The sequence below is a fragment of the Nelusetta ayraudi genome, unplaced genomic scaffold (genome assembly GCF_046127955.1).
Source record: "Nelusetta ayraudi isolate G7.1 ecotype Tasmania unplaced genomic scaffold, CSIRO-AGI_Nayr_v1 ptg000134l, whole genome shotgun sequence".
Taxonomy (NCBI): Eukaryota; Metazoa; Chordata; class Actinopteri; order Tetraodontiformes; family Monacanthidae; genus Nelusetta; species Nelusetta ayraudi.
In genome coordinates, this window is record NW_027466184.1 from 524,593 (window position 1) to 539,135 (window position 14,543).

At 46.2% G+C, this 14,543-nt stretch overlaps 2 protein-coding genes across 3 annotated transcripts; one reads left to right on the plus strand and one right to left on the minus strand.

Moving 5' to 3' along the window:
• The first annotated feature begins 821 nt into the window (after positions 1 to 821).
• Positions 822 to 9,020, plus strand: LOC142904912 (C-type mannose receptor 2-like). Its single transcript, XM_076051311.1, has 14 exons — positions 822 to 1,008; positions 1,102 to 1,173; positions 1,278 to 1,328; positions 1,425 to 1,516; positions 1,590 to 1,715; positions 1,788 to 1,887; positions 1,979 to 2,044; positions 6,570 to 6,585; positions 7,414 to 7,559; positions 7,788 to 7,892; positions 7,969 to 8,060; positions 8,305 to 8,430; positions 8,612 to 8,711; positions 8,784 to 9,020. Exons 1-14 carry the CDS (start codon positions 960 to 962, stop codon positions 8,855 to 8,857), a joined length of 1,215 nt encoding a protein of 404 aa, XP_075907426.1. The 5' UTR covers positions 822 to 959; the 3' UTR covers positions 8,858 to 9,020.
• Positions 9,021 to 9,603: 583 nt separating this feature from the next.
• On the minus strand, positions 9,604 to 14,387 carry LOC142904950 (creatine kinase B-type). Of its 2 annotated transcripts, none has more exons than XM_076051385.1 (9): positions 14,324 to 14,387; positions 12,403 to 12,449; positions 12,029 to 12,227; positions 11,606 to 11,772; positions 11,362 to 11,494; positions 10,982 to 11,141; positions 10,719 to 10,842; positions 10,055 to 10,244; positions 9,604 to 9,953 (listed from the first exon to the last, which is right to left on the minus strand). In XM_076051385.1, exons 1-9 carry the CDS (start codon positions 14,337 to 14,339, stop codon positions 9,793 to 9,795), a joined length of 1,197 nt encoding a protein of 398 aa, XP_075907500.1. In that variant the 5' UTR covers positions 14,340 to 14,387; the 3' UTR covers positions 9,604 to 9,792. The 2 variants fall into 2 exon arrangements, with proteins under 2 accessions (XP_075907500.1, XP_075907501.1); XM_076051386.1 differs by having other exon boundaries at positions 12,422 to 12,449; positions 14,324 to 14,381.
• Between the last annotated feature and the right edge of the window lie 156 nt (positions 14,388 to 14,543).

Below are 14,543 nucleotides of genomic sequence, written 5' to 3' on the forward strand. Positions count from 1 at the left end.
GAAAAAAGTGTACAAGTGTTCATTTAAAACTCTGCAGTTACAAGAGCTGATGAACCAGATATGGTCTGGTGTGTGAGTCATTGTCTCAATGTCCAAATAAGTCACTGATTCATTACTTGGAAAAAATAATGAAAAAGACCTTCTGAAGGGGTTGGCGGCAGATCAGAGGTCATAAATTATAAACCAGCATGAAAAAAGGATTCCCAACCTGGGTGGGTCCACAGTCCTTGCCTGCATCGTGACCAGTGAGTGGCAGGCTGCAGCAGCCAGAACTGTCTGCAGCTTCTGCACGTTTCTCGCTTCACGTTATGTTTTATCTTATCTGAGCCAAATTGGCAATTGGTGCCAACAAGCTTCTACAGAACTGGGCAAAGTACGGCCCGCGGGCCACATCCAGTAGCGATAGTGTTAGTAATAGCAATAGCGATAGCGCCCTCTCCCCGACCCCCCATCAACGAAAGTATGACGGGGGGTCTTGACTTGACCGACACGAATCAAGTCTGTCAGGTGGCCCATTGCAAAAAATAATTGCCCACCCCCGTTCTGGCATCACTGTCTCTGTTTCTGTGCCCTCATGTTGTTTATGAGCCTGTTCATGAACTGAAATCATTGCTTTACATCTTGTGTGTGGTTCGGTTCTGTCTTCACACTTGTCTTCACGTGACATAGACAGCGCTGGAGCAACAATCAATTGCTCACGTGTTTACGTCATGAACAAGGTCACCTGCTCCCATCCCACCTCATGATCACACCTACACAAACAAGGACCCTCCCAGCAGCAGGACTGGCTGTGGTTCAGGTGTGTTTATAAGGAGCAGCATCACTGCATTGCTCAGAATAAACTGCTCACAGGTACCAGGACAGGTGAGACCTTCCACTGGATCCTTGAACCGACTGCTTCTCTTCACTTCCACAGCTGCCTTCCCTCCTCCAGAGACTCCAGAGTCCTGCTGCTCACCATGAAGTCCATTCTTATCCTCAGTCTTCTCCTCTGCGCTGCAACTGCAGGTCTCTGACTCTCAATCTCTACCTCACGCCTGACACTGTTACTGTTTAGAAAGAGAAACTGAGAAACTGACCGTGTTGTCTTCTTGACTGCAGCTCCAGCTGAAGTCCAGGAACAGGCTCCAGAGGCAGTGGAAGTCGTTCCTGAAGGTCTGGCTGCTGCACCAGGTAATGTTACCATGGCAACAACTCCAAAGCTGGCTACAAAAAATATCAAACACCTTCTCTGAAAATTGTGACTCTTGGCTGAAAATGATCTGATGTTGTTTCAGCGCCCGAAAGCAGGGAAGTGGCACAGGCTGAGGAGGCGCCTGCTCCTCAAGGTGAGAATCATCATCCTGGATGAGTTTGACTGATTCCACAGCTGGACCTTCTACAGATTCCAGCAGATTCACCTCAGCTCTCTCTTCCCTATGTAGCTCGTTTCGACTTCTGTCCAACCGGCTGGTTCACCTACAACTTCCGCTGCTACAAGTTCAGCACCACTGCCATGACCTGGTTCAAAGCTGAGGTTTGTCAGGCGATGTTCTCACTGTGCATCTGCTGCCTGATCCGTCCTTGTAATACCCTCTTGTGTCCAACAGGAGTACTGCAACAGCCAGGGAGGCCACCTGGCCTCGGTGTCGGACCCCGGAGTGTACAACTTCCTGCAGCAGATGACCCAGAGTGCCGGTCAGAGCGTGGCCTGGCTGGGAGGCTTCTACCTGCAGGTTTGAACTTGTGAAGGTCCACATCAGCTCCAGGAACGATTTCAGAGCTCTCACTGCTGCTCTTGTCTTCAGGGTTCCTGGCTGTGGATCGACCGCTCAGGTTTCTACTACACCAACTGGTACTCACCCAACTCCTACACCAGCTACTCTTGCCTATTGCTCCGCAGCAGCTGTGAGTTGACCTTTTCACACTTGATCTTCATTTTGATGAAGCTGGAATTTGTGGAATGGTGGTTAATGTTCTGGTTCTCCTCACCTTTCAGATGGATGGGGCAACTTGCAGTGCACCAGTGCTTATCGCTTTATCTGCTCCAAGAACCCCTTTGACTGTTAGCTATAGCATCTCTCCTGAAAACTGTTGAATTTAATCCTCAGGACCCAATGTTGCTGTTGTTGTTTCTGATTAATCTGATTGATTAATTTGTCTGAAAGTTGAGCGCCTGAGTGGAGGCTTTTGCTACTGGTAGTAATCACTGCAAAACACAACACTTTTCTAACATTTGTAAATAGCTGTTTAATTGTTCTTGTTCCTTTTTTTGTTTTTTAAATAAAAGTCATCAACTCACAACTTTGAAATTATGTTTTTATTCCGCTACAACACTGAAAAGCTCATTTTACCTGGTTGACAAATCATGTGGGGCGGTCATCCGTCTGACTTTAGGCCGGACAGTCCGGCTGACGTTCAGGCTTACAAGAGATTGACAAAAAGGCACCGATTGGCTGAAGACGTCAAATAAATATCTCAACTAGGTCAGACCACACAATATAGAAGTGGGAGCCGCTGTAGGCTGCAGGTTATTTCGCATCCAAAATAAATCACAAGCAAACAAAGCTGAAATTCCTCATGCAGCAGTTTTCTCTTCATCTTGCAGCCCAACTTCCATCAGACTGGAGATGGAACGCACTCAAAACTAAATGTACATGTTACGGGTCCCCAGGATTGAGGACCACGATAGCAAATACTGTACCTGTGTGAAGCAGGTTACACGGAGAAACAAAGACACAGTTGGTGCTGTGGATCGTTCCAGAATGCATCTGATTTATTCACTTACATATATTATATCAACATCACCGTCACATAAACACAATACCTTGCTGGTTCCAATGCTATTTAGCACAGTTCCACATACTCCTCTGATCAGTTCTCTCCCATTCACATTTACTTCAATCTCCACAGTTCACAAACAAATACACATACTTTAATACATTACAATAAATGACCGTTTTCTATATACACAGACCCTTTAAACACTATAAACAGTTTACTATATAGTTTTCCCATATATTATCAATGGTGTTTCACGCACCTCAGCATGTAATGGATACGTACTTAATCGTATAAAATGTCAGACTAGTAAAGTGATTCTGTTTTGTGTGACCCTAAGCTATTAACAAAATATAAAACAACAACAATAATGACGCTTTAACTTAGCGAACAACACTGACTCTTGCTCTGCCGAGCGTGACTGCTGCTCCGCCGGACACAAGATGGCGACCTCGCGGTGAAACTTGTCGCGGTCATTTTAACATAAATAAAGTCTTTAACATAAATTAAATTCTCAAACAAACACTTTTGGTAGTACATAATTACTCATACATGTGACTTTATGGTGTTTTGTACTTTTTACCGACCTGTGTGAAGCAGGTTACACGGAGAAACAAAGACACAGTTGGTGCTGTGGATCGTTCCAGAATGCATCTGAGGACACGGGGAAGGCACCGCCCCCTTTACCTGTCCCCAGCGCAACTCGCCCCAACACATCAGTCCCCCCCCCCTCTGTACTTCACACCTAAATGCCACCAAAACATTCAAATAATGTGTATAAAATAAAACAAATAAATAAATGAAAATAAACAAAACAATTTAACATATTCCCATTGTTTAGGCATTAATTGTGGTTGAACTATTTTTGGGAGTACCACATACACCTGACCTGAAAACATGCTACTGAAAACAAAGAGAGGGGGAACAAATAATCAGTATTTAAAAGAAAATTAACAGCATTTGTCGGGATTCCTTTCATTTTCTTCCCCTCGTGCAGCCGATACCAAGCTCAGGGGGGACTGAGCATGAAAAGATCAGTGAAGACAGAAGGGGGCGCTGCAGCACTGCATCATCTGCTCCAAGATCCCCGCCGACCGGGTGCAATTAGTCACACTAGCGTTCTTCTTGAAAACTCTTGAATGTAATCCTTAAGACCCAAAGTTGTTGTTGTTGTTGTTGTTGTTGTTGTTGTTGTTGTTGTTGTTGTTGTTATGATGTTGCTGCTTATTATTCTGACTGATTCATTTTTCTTCCAGTTGAGCGTCTGTTGAGTTGGTGCTCCCAATTATTGAATGTTTCGTTGTTATTTGGATTTTATGTTTATGATGGTTCAACTTAATGTTATGTTATGATGTTATGTTTATTGACTGAGTTAACTGATTGCTTGATTGACAGGCCAGCTGTCTTATATGGGCGTGTCTAATAAAAGCCTTGCACCCACACCCGCAGCCGTGTTCAGTTGTGTGCAGGTGAGGTGCAGAAACTGCAGAGCGTTTCCCGTTCGTGGTTTTATTTCGGTGCTTATCCTTTCCCTCTCTCTGGATTCACAATGCAAAGCCGCTGTATAGCTGCACTCTGCTAACAGCGTCTTTTCTCACTTTTGTAAATAGCTGAGTTTTTTTGTTGTTGTTTTTTAATTAAAGAGACTTCAAACTTTCTTGATGTCTGTGTGTCGTTGTCAGCGCTGCACTTGATTGTTCTCACCTTTGCTCCCCTGGCCAAGTGTATAAATACAGGTGCTGTTCATATAATTAGAATATCATCAAAGCTAGATGCTGAGATTGACAGGTTACTCAGAGAACATATCACTCCAGTGAAGTTCTCTGATTGGGCTGCCCCTGTTGTCCCCTTGATCAAGCCTGATGGTAACTGCAGACTTTGTGGAGATTATAAACTAACAGTGAACAGTCTCTCCTTTCAAGCATTATCCTTTACCCAAAGTGGAAGATTTAATGGCTGTGTTGGCTGGTGGCAAACAGTTCACCAAACTTGATATGGGCCATGCATATCAACAAATACAAATGGATGAGCAATCTAAAAAAAATACCTCACAGTCAACACGCATCGTGGCGTGTCCCTGACTTCAATAGACCCTAGGCAGAAAGAAAAATGGCAGCAATGTTTATTTAATATATATATAGAAATTTTTTTTAAATAACTATTCTATTTTCAGTGTGCTACAGTCTTAACATGGGGGGGAGGATGTAGTACAGGGGTGTCCAAACTACGGCCTGCTTGACAACTGCGGGCCACAGTCCATTTTTAATTGGCCCGGAAGACATTTTATAAATAGAATAGAATATGGCCCGCACTTCAACTTTTGCCTGAGTGTATTGCACTTCTTAGTTTTAACACCAGGGGGAGCTGCTCCCACTGAGTGCAATGCCGTTCCCACTTTAAGTGAGTAAAAGATGTATTCCACAGTACCCGTGTGTTAATAAGCATGCATGTGCAGGTACACACGTGACAAATATCAATAATGCGCATCGATTCTGTCACTACCCTGCTTTTGCGCACCACTTTCGTATATGCGTTTTTCTTGTTAACACACTGAGTGCACACCCCTGTGCACAGCGTACACACAAAGTCAGCTGATCTCATCTGATGCCGATTTGCTCCTTGATCAAGTGACATTTGTCCGGATTTTTGACACGAGTGGCGTCGGATCAGCGCCGCAGCTGGATGGCCCGGTTTACACACCCAGAGTAGCTGATACTGAGCAGAATAATTTACTCCTCTTATTAAGTCCAGTTCAGTCTGTTAATGTTGACAACCGTTTCAAACGAACGTTAATGGCTGTGTTGCTAAGCCTAATAACTTAAATAACAAGCTTGAAATTTACCCGTCCCATTTTCCCCTTTATTGTTTTTTCTCTGTACTGTAAATCTTCTGTCTGAGAAGAAATCTGAGGCAGCTGTTCTGAGAATGAGCTACCAAAGCTTTTCCTGAATAAATCAATAAAGATCCATTTATGGAAAGCTGTGATGAAAGCAGTTTTGTCTTTAATTATATTCAACAGTTTAACATATTTGACCACTTTTAATTGATTTTTCTAACTTTAATACACTAAAGTTGAGGCTATATACCTAATTTCTAGTAAGTGGCCCAGCCCCTCCTATATTTTTATGCATGTGGCCCTCAGTGAAAAAAGTTTGGACGCGCCTGATGTAGTATCTTTGCTTTCGTGTTTTTACCGGTAGTTCCGGTTTTATACCATGAGGTGGTGGTCTAGGTTGCCCCATTGTGTTCACCTGTGCAGGTAGCCTATAAAAGGAAGTTCTTTTGTTTGGTGTATGTCTCATGCTGCCATGTTCAAGTAAAGCTGCTGAATGCTACGTCCTGAATCCTGTGTCCTTATTTAGATCCTGTGTTTCCAGTTAATATGCAGCCTGAGGATGGATTATTGGCTGACTGGCCAGTAAAAGATTGTTCTGATTGCGGTTGTAAAACAAAACTGACCTATTTAATTGACCCGACTGACAGAGTGATTGATATTTCTGGTCACCTAACATGTTGTCGAAGTTACCCGGAAAGAGGAGAGGCCGCTCCTCTCCTTATCGTAACTCATGTGCAAACGTAAAGAAACTGCAGTAAACTTTGTCCCTGATTATGTCCAAAGAATGTTTCCTTGTACGGTTACTGGTAGCCAGTTATTTATTTACCTGCTGGCTGTTTAGCTATTTCATTTAATTTTAACTTAAAAAACAAAACAAAAAACAAAACAGATAACCTCAGTCTGTCTTCCAGAACAATGTTGACGGCGATTAAAAATTGTGTAACAAATATGCCTTATGCCTCCTGTTTCTCAGGTGACAGCGACGGATTGTGTTGTTTTTGTTTTTTTTCCCAGAAAGAAGTCTGAGTCACTTGAGTCATACAAGAGGATTCAAGTCAGTCTCGCTACATCCATCATCTCAGACGTAAGACGGATTGCTGTCGCACAAAAATAAAAGAAAAAGGAAAAATGTCAGTGACAAATGATGGGACGATTGAACCCGTTCAACAACCCAAAGCTTTATTTGAACTTACATAAGACAGACTTGCTTGAACTGAGAGCAGCACAATCGGCTGGGTCACATCACTTGTTTTAGGTCAGACTGTTTTTCTGTCGACTAACCAGCTTCGAGCTCACCTCTGGCTCACCTGTCACCTGTCACCTGTCCACATTCTACCGTGATACAGAGAGCGGCAAAAATACGATGTGTTCATCCCATCATCAAAAATATCTAATGTTACAATTAATGAAATTAAATATTCCTGGTGAATATGAAATGTCAGTCATCGGGAATATTTAATAGATTACATTATTTAATCACAGCATCATTCTTGACTCACTTCCTTAGTGAATTTATTGCCCTGCTGTTGGCTCAGCTGACGCACTGAAAAAACAACTTTGTGAGGTTCCTGGTGCCGCTCTCTGTTCCTTGTCACTGATTCTACACACGTACGCATAGATACATTCACACACACACACACACACACACACCTCAATGAGAGAGAGAAAAGGATTTTCTTCCTGCAGTGAGGAAGGTGCAGGTAAATTCCCAGGGTGTGACTGGAGGAGGAGGAAGAGGTGATGGCAGCAGATAAAAGAGCAGCAACTCTGAAGGCAGAGGAACATTTCAGCTCTTCCTGCCCATCCAGTAGCTGAAGATCACCTTGGTCCTGGCTCTGTCTTGGTAGAGCGTTTGTCTTCCTCTCCGCACGTCTCGTCATCGTCATTGATCACCTGACCATGAGGGCTCTGCTGGTCTCCTCTCTTCTCCTATGTGTGGCGCTGTCTGTCACCGCTGCTGCAGGTTAGCCATTTTCAAAGACACTCATGAGAGCTTGGTGTGGAGCCCTCAGACCGCGGCCCAGGTTTAGTCCACCTGGCACAGTGTAAGGAAGAGTTTTCCATATGAAACATCATCAAGTTCCTGACGCAGCCGTCCCTGAAGGTTCCACGGCTGTTGAGGAGATTCTCCATTAGGAGTTCCACATCTCCATCAGCTGGTTTTCTAACTCTCAGCTATTCTCTCCCTCAGCTGTTCCATCTGAAGCTCCAGCAGGTGAGGACGCAGTAACTGCAGGTGTTGCTCCTCGGGATGCTGTCGTTGCCAATGCAAAAAGAGGCGCTGCTCCGCGTCAAGGTCTGAACCTCCTCCAGCGACTCAGGACGCCACCAGTCCCACATGGACAACCGTAACGCTCTCTTTGTGTCTTCAGCTCGTTTCAGCTTCTGCCTGAGTGACTGGTCGGGTTTCCGTGGAAGTTGCTACTACCTGGGGAACAACCCTGATACCTGGGCCAACGCAGAGGTGAGGACAAGGGGTTAGGGCGTTAGGTGGATGGACAGATAGTCAGGGGACCAAGTGGATAGGTGGTTAGGTGGATGGATGGGTGGTCAGGTGACCAGCTGACCAGGTGGATGGGTGGTCAGGGGATTGGACAGGTGATCAAGAGATCAGGTGATCGGACGGGTGGTTAGGTGATCAGTCGGATGGGTGATCAGGTAATTGATCAGGTGGTCAGCATTTCACACAGCGTCTCCGTCTCCTGCAGAGGTTCTGCGCCAGCTTTGGCGGCAGCCTGGCTTCAGTCCACGACATCTGGGAGTACAACTTCCTGCAGCGAATGGTTCGGTCCGCCGGTCACACCTTCGCCTGGATCGGAGGTTACCACTTCGAGGTGAGTTCAGCGGCCAGTTGATTCTGGATTCACTCGGCTGCAGTAGAAGAGTGGAACGCATGTCACCTCCTGGTCAGATAGCTGAAGAGATGAAGGCGAAAGTCTGCCTTTGCGCAGGGCTTTTTCTTGCCCCCTAACTCTCGAGTGTGACAGGAGGTGCAATTTGCTTGTCTGCCTGCAGGACGAGTGGAGATGGGAGGATGGGTCAGTGTTCAACTATCAAAACTGGTACACAGCAGCCCCTGCTGACCAGTACCAGTGTCTGCAGCTCAACTCTCAAGGTAGGAACAATCATCAGGACCAATGAGCCTGATGTGGTCTGACGGCAGCTGACCACCGCTGTGTTGTTGCAGAGAACGTCGGCTGGACCAACAACGGCTGCGGAAACTTCCTGCCCTTCGTGTGTCAAGTGAAGCCGGGCTGTTAGCGACACCTGCTGGCTGGGTTAGGTGCTGCTACTCCCTCTGCTGTGGTCACAAATCTGGATTTTCCACGTGACTCTTCAGTGTTGCTGTTGCTATTTCTGTGTGTTCTCTGTTACTGTCACATCAGTGGAAAAAAAATTAAAAAAATATTTTTACACTAAAAAATACCAGTGTGTGACTTGCGTTTGTGCAAATAAAATAAAATAAAAATAATTAGCATCTTGTCTCAGGATATCAGCAGCTTTTAAACTCGATCAGCTTCGGTGTGCTGAACTGAAATATAAACATGCAGCAAACAACAACTAGGGAAAAAGTGACATGACAAGCCTGCACCAACATCACTGGTAACTCCAGGGAAGTTTTTGAATCCATGTCACCGACTCCGCAATGAAACATAAAGATGTGAAAATGAGGAAAACAAGGGAACAGAAATCTGATCCAAAACACACATGGTCGTGTCTCCCTTTCCTGTCTTCTCCCAGATGGCCACCAGAGGGCTCAGTTTAATTTAGTTTGAATGGCAGTCTCCATGTCTTCTCCTGAGGGCCCGACTCTCAGGTGGTGAACTGAGTTGACCAGGGTCCTCCTGAAGTCGCGCCATCTGAATTCTGTCTCCCTTTAAATGTGGGAAGAGTGGAAAGCAGAGATTGCTAAGCATCAGATTCTAGATGCTCACTTTTATTATTGTGTTTCCACTCAACAACACGTCACAAAACAAAGCTGTGCTTCCTGCTGAGTTTTAAAAAAAAAATCACGGCAACTGGAAGCCACTACAAACAAACAGAAACACATTAACACCAGCAGATGAAATCTGCAGGTGGATCCACCGTTAGCAGCGTTAGCAGCATTTGCTGCATTTGCAGATGGTACTACTACTTATAGTACTACTACTGGACCCCTGCCAGCTCCTCTGTGATTGGCCCGCCAGCCACCACGTCTATTTCTGGGTGGGGACGAGATGGTTGATGTCTCCGCCCGCCTCCAGCCGCTTCTCCATGGCGATGATCAGCTTGACGCCGTCCACCACCAGCTGGGCCACGCCTACCTCGCTCATCCCAAAGGTCGCCACGTTGCACACGCAGAACAGTGCCGGGCATTCTGGGAAAATGGTGCCACAAGAGAAGATCCACGCGCTGAGCATTCTCGTCTTCGCGTTCTCTCGCGCTCCTGGTCCGAAGGACATCGATCTTTCTAGTCACCTGTTTTCTCCATGTGAAGGCGGAGCCTGGCGATGACATCCTCCGCTCTGCGGTGCTCGGGGAGGAGCTTCAGCCGCAGCGTGACCCGGACCCTCAGGCCAGTCCCTACGTCAGCCGGGGAGCTGCTCAGCCATCCCAGCTGCTGCTGCCAGGCGAAGGAGTGTCTGAGGCGTTGGTAGGAGGCCTCCAGCTGGCAGCAGCAGCAGCAGCAGCAGCAGCAGCAGCAGCAGCAGCAGAGGTACACAAAACCATGGTCAGGCTCCGCCCACAGTGACCACATCAACGCATTCACATCAAGCTCCGTTCTGCCACATTCTGCCAACACCAAACTTTTAAGGAAACCCATCTGACAGTGCGTTTTATATACATATACATATACATATATATACATATATATATATGTATATGTATACATATATATGTAAATATATATATATACACACATATATATATATACATATTTGAGGACTCTTTTAAGGGTAGGGAAAACAAATTGCTTTTATTGTACTGCAATTATGCACTTTTATTAATGTATTTATGGGCAGTATGTTAAGCTTTTACCAATTTAAAATCATAAATCAATCCAAATTTTACACACTGGATCTTTAAAGCTGCCATAACCCCACCTCCGCACTCAATCACACACACACACACACTAGTGCACCTTTTCCAGGGTATTGCAGAGACGTCTGAAGGCTTCAGGGATGTTGCCGTCTGCTCGATGGGTCACGACCTTCAGGTGGTCCTCAAGGTTGACCCAGACCAGCAGGCTGCCGTCTGTGCTCACCCTGTACAGCAAAGACTCATGGGAGGTGGCACGGTTAGTCACAATAATTATTAAGGTTTGCATATTGTCACATTGAAAGTCAACACTCGGTGGTTCTTGGGGCTCAAGTGAGACAGACGCACACACACACACAAACTGACCACACCCCGCGGGCATCGGGCCAGTCCCGGGCCACGCCACAGCGATGCAGCAAGGCCGATGGGAGCTGCAGGTTGAGCGTCCTCTGCTGGTCTGCGGTGAGCTCGTCCACCAGGAGGAAGCACCCCGGCAGACCGTCATCCTCCTCCAGCAGAGGCAGGGCTGGTGGTGCACAGAGGAGAAGTGTCTGCTCAAAGCCTGGACCGGCCCAGACTGTAGCAGCGGCGGGGGAGAGTTCCGGCTGCAGTTCACCAGAGGTCCGCTAGGTGGCGCCTATCAAGCTGATGGCTAAATTTACTGTTTTTGCTGCTTCCGTGTGGAAAACAAGGAGAGGCCAGGACAGGGCCAGGAGGCCGTGTTGATGTTGATGTGTGTGCAGTACCTCTCTGGGCCAGTAGGAGGAGCCGCCTGCGCTCCCCTCGGCTGCAGTGAGTCGGGAAGCAGAAGTCGTCGATGGCTCGGACGGCACTCAGCTCACAGTGCACAACATATGATTGGTCAATGTCGGCAGTGCCCTGCAGGACGGACACACACACACACACACACACACACACACACACACACACACACACTTTAGTCCTTATTGGAGCAGCGCTCCGACTCCTCTAGGCAGCAGGCGGCGCCACCTTTAGGTTCTCACTGTTGAAGTCACTTTTGGGGGTGTGGCCAGAAAGCAGGCGTCCGTGGTAGGCTTCAATGATTCGGTCGAAGAAGTCGCAGAACAGGGTGTAGGACTGGGCGTCGCCGGCAGCACATCCCACAGACGCAGGAGTGGACCAATCGGCTGCACAGCCTGAAAGGACAGGAAGGCATATATTGTTCTTTGAAGCAAAGACTGCCCTCTACTGGAGACCCCCGGCCATAGCACCATAGCTTCTTCTTCCTCTGTGGATGCCGATTGGCCTGGCCCAGTCTGGCAGGCTGGAAAATGATTCGGTTCAGAGCTGGAAGCTTGAGGTCTTCATGGAGACACAATTTTTGGTTTTTGAAGTCAAATGTGGAAGCGTATCGAGCGATGCGTGACTGTCGTGAGTGTGTGACATCATCACCTGGCGCCTCCAGGCCCGGGCGGATGATGTCGTCAAAGATGACACCGCTGTTGGTGCAGCGGTGGAACTGTCGCTGGTACATGGCCGGCGTCAGGACCCGGGCCATCCAGGTAAAGTTCCCGCAAAGGTTGGGAAACTCCTGGTCCGGAGATGCCCTCTTCAGGTGGAGGCGGGTCATTGGGTCGGGTGGAACCAAACCCTGGAGGCCCAGTGTTGGTGCAGTCAGGGGGAAGATACATGAAAGTGATCTTAATGAATCCCGGCAGTTTTTTAGAGGAACGCTGGGTTGATTCAATTCTGCATGTTCGCAAACCTTGTTGTTCGATAAGATAATATGCACTCAAACAAGCTGAAGCTTTCTGACTGCGTAATACCTGTATAATAGAGCGGTACCTGGTCTCCAGGGGGGAAACTGCTGCTGCTGCAAAAGAGACAGGAGGTTATTAGTTTACTACCACCACCATCATCACTGTCAAAATCATCATCATCAACATCATTATCATCCTCACCCTCATTATCATCTTCATCCTTACTATCATCCTCACCATCATCATAGTCCTCATTATCATCATCATCGCCATCATCATAATACTCACCATCACGCTCATCGCCATCCTCATATCCTCATCATCACCACTACCACCGTCATCCTCATCATCTTCATCATTCTCACTCTGATCATCATCATCATCATCATCATCATCATCATCATCACCACCCTCATTATCATCTTCATCCTTACTATCATCCTCACCATCATCATAGTCCTCATTATCATCATCATCGTCATCATCATAATACTCACCATCACGCTCATCGCCATCCTCATATCCTCATCATCACCACTACCACCGTTATCCTCATCATCATCACCATTCTCACAACATCATCACCATCACCTTCATCATCACCTCGACAATCACATCCTCATCATCACCACCACCACCATCCTCATCATCATCGTCATTCTCACATCATCACCATTACCTTCATCATCACCTCGACAATCACATCCTCATCATCACCACCACCACCACCACCACCATCATCATCATCATCATCATCACCATCATCATCATCATCATCATCATCATCATCATCACGACAGGGCTCAGACAAAACAGAGGAACAAACATCGCGGTGGATGTTTCTGAACAATTGTATCACAAAGTTTCTTTGCCTAAACTTTACAATTCCAAAGTCCTGTACCTTGCTCTGACTTTCCAGCAGGGGGCAGACCTTAGCAAGTATGTCATCCAACTAGATTTTGCTGGCTTTCCTTGCAGGATATTGCTACCACATACTACACAGCGAGACCAATGCAGGTGTGGATGAAGGACCAGCAGGTCAAGACCCCGTCATGACATATCATGGTTACAATGTTGATTTTTTGGGAAGAAAAAAACTGCAAGAAACAAGTCGACATTGTGGAATATTTCAGGTGAAATGCTTGTGCAGGTTTTTTACCAGAAAACCTGCAAAAGTTATTTGTGTTTATTTCAGAAGATGAAAATCAAAGAAGATTTGATTTTAAGCACGCAGTTGCTCGGACCACCTTCAAGCAAGTGTGTGTTTTGGTTGTTGGGGTAAAAAAATTGAGTTCCCAACTACAGATTTTAAAAGGTTGCACAGATAATCATCAATATAAAAAATGTACAAAAGCAGGAAAAAAATGTCAATATGTACTCGAAACTTAAACTGGATGGTATTGATCAATGTTTTTTTTTGAGCTCAAAAACATGTCCGCGTGTGTTTTGTTTGTTTTTTGTTTTGTTTGTTTTTGTTGTTACATTGGAAGTCTTCGTGCAGGCTACTGAAAATCAACTGGATGTGATATCAGAACATCTTTTGTTTTGTTTTTTTGTTTGTTTTAATTCATTGTTCAAATGGGGGCAGACAAATGTAAGAAATGTTTGCTTCTTGCTGCTTCTTTCCAATCATGGAGGTGTTGATTTGAAGATGTAGAGTACGTATGTACAAATTATGCTGTCCACCTTCATGAAAGGAATAAATAAATAAATAAATAAATAAATGAAATGAAATGAAATGAAATGAAATGAAATGATCGCAGCTGGTCACATGATTCGCAGAGGACGGTGGCCTTGTATGGCGAAGGCTGTTAGTGGATGGAGCATGGCGGCAGAGGACGTCGTCCGGCTGCTGTGTCAGAGTGGGATAACCCATCCAGGGTGACAAGTTAGTCTCTTTCACACACACATGCAAACACACACACACACACACACACACGCACATATAGACACACACATCACGGCGGCGGTGGCGACAACGACTTACGTCTGGCCTTCCACATGGCAAACAACTAAAGGCTCCAGGAATAGCAGCGGCAGAGGACAGCGGCTCCCCCTGCTGGTGTCCGGTTACACCCCCAAAACAATGGGCACCCTTTTTAAGAGCAGATGGACCACAGAGCGCACCCCTGTGGCCAGACCGATGTCCGTTGTACCAGGACCTGAAGAGTTCTTCTTACATCAGATCTGTCCGGTGGTGGCCTCTC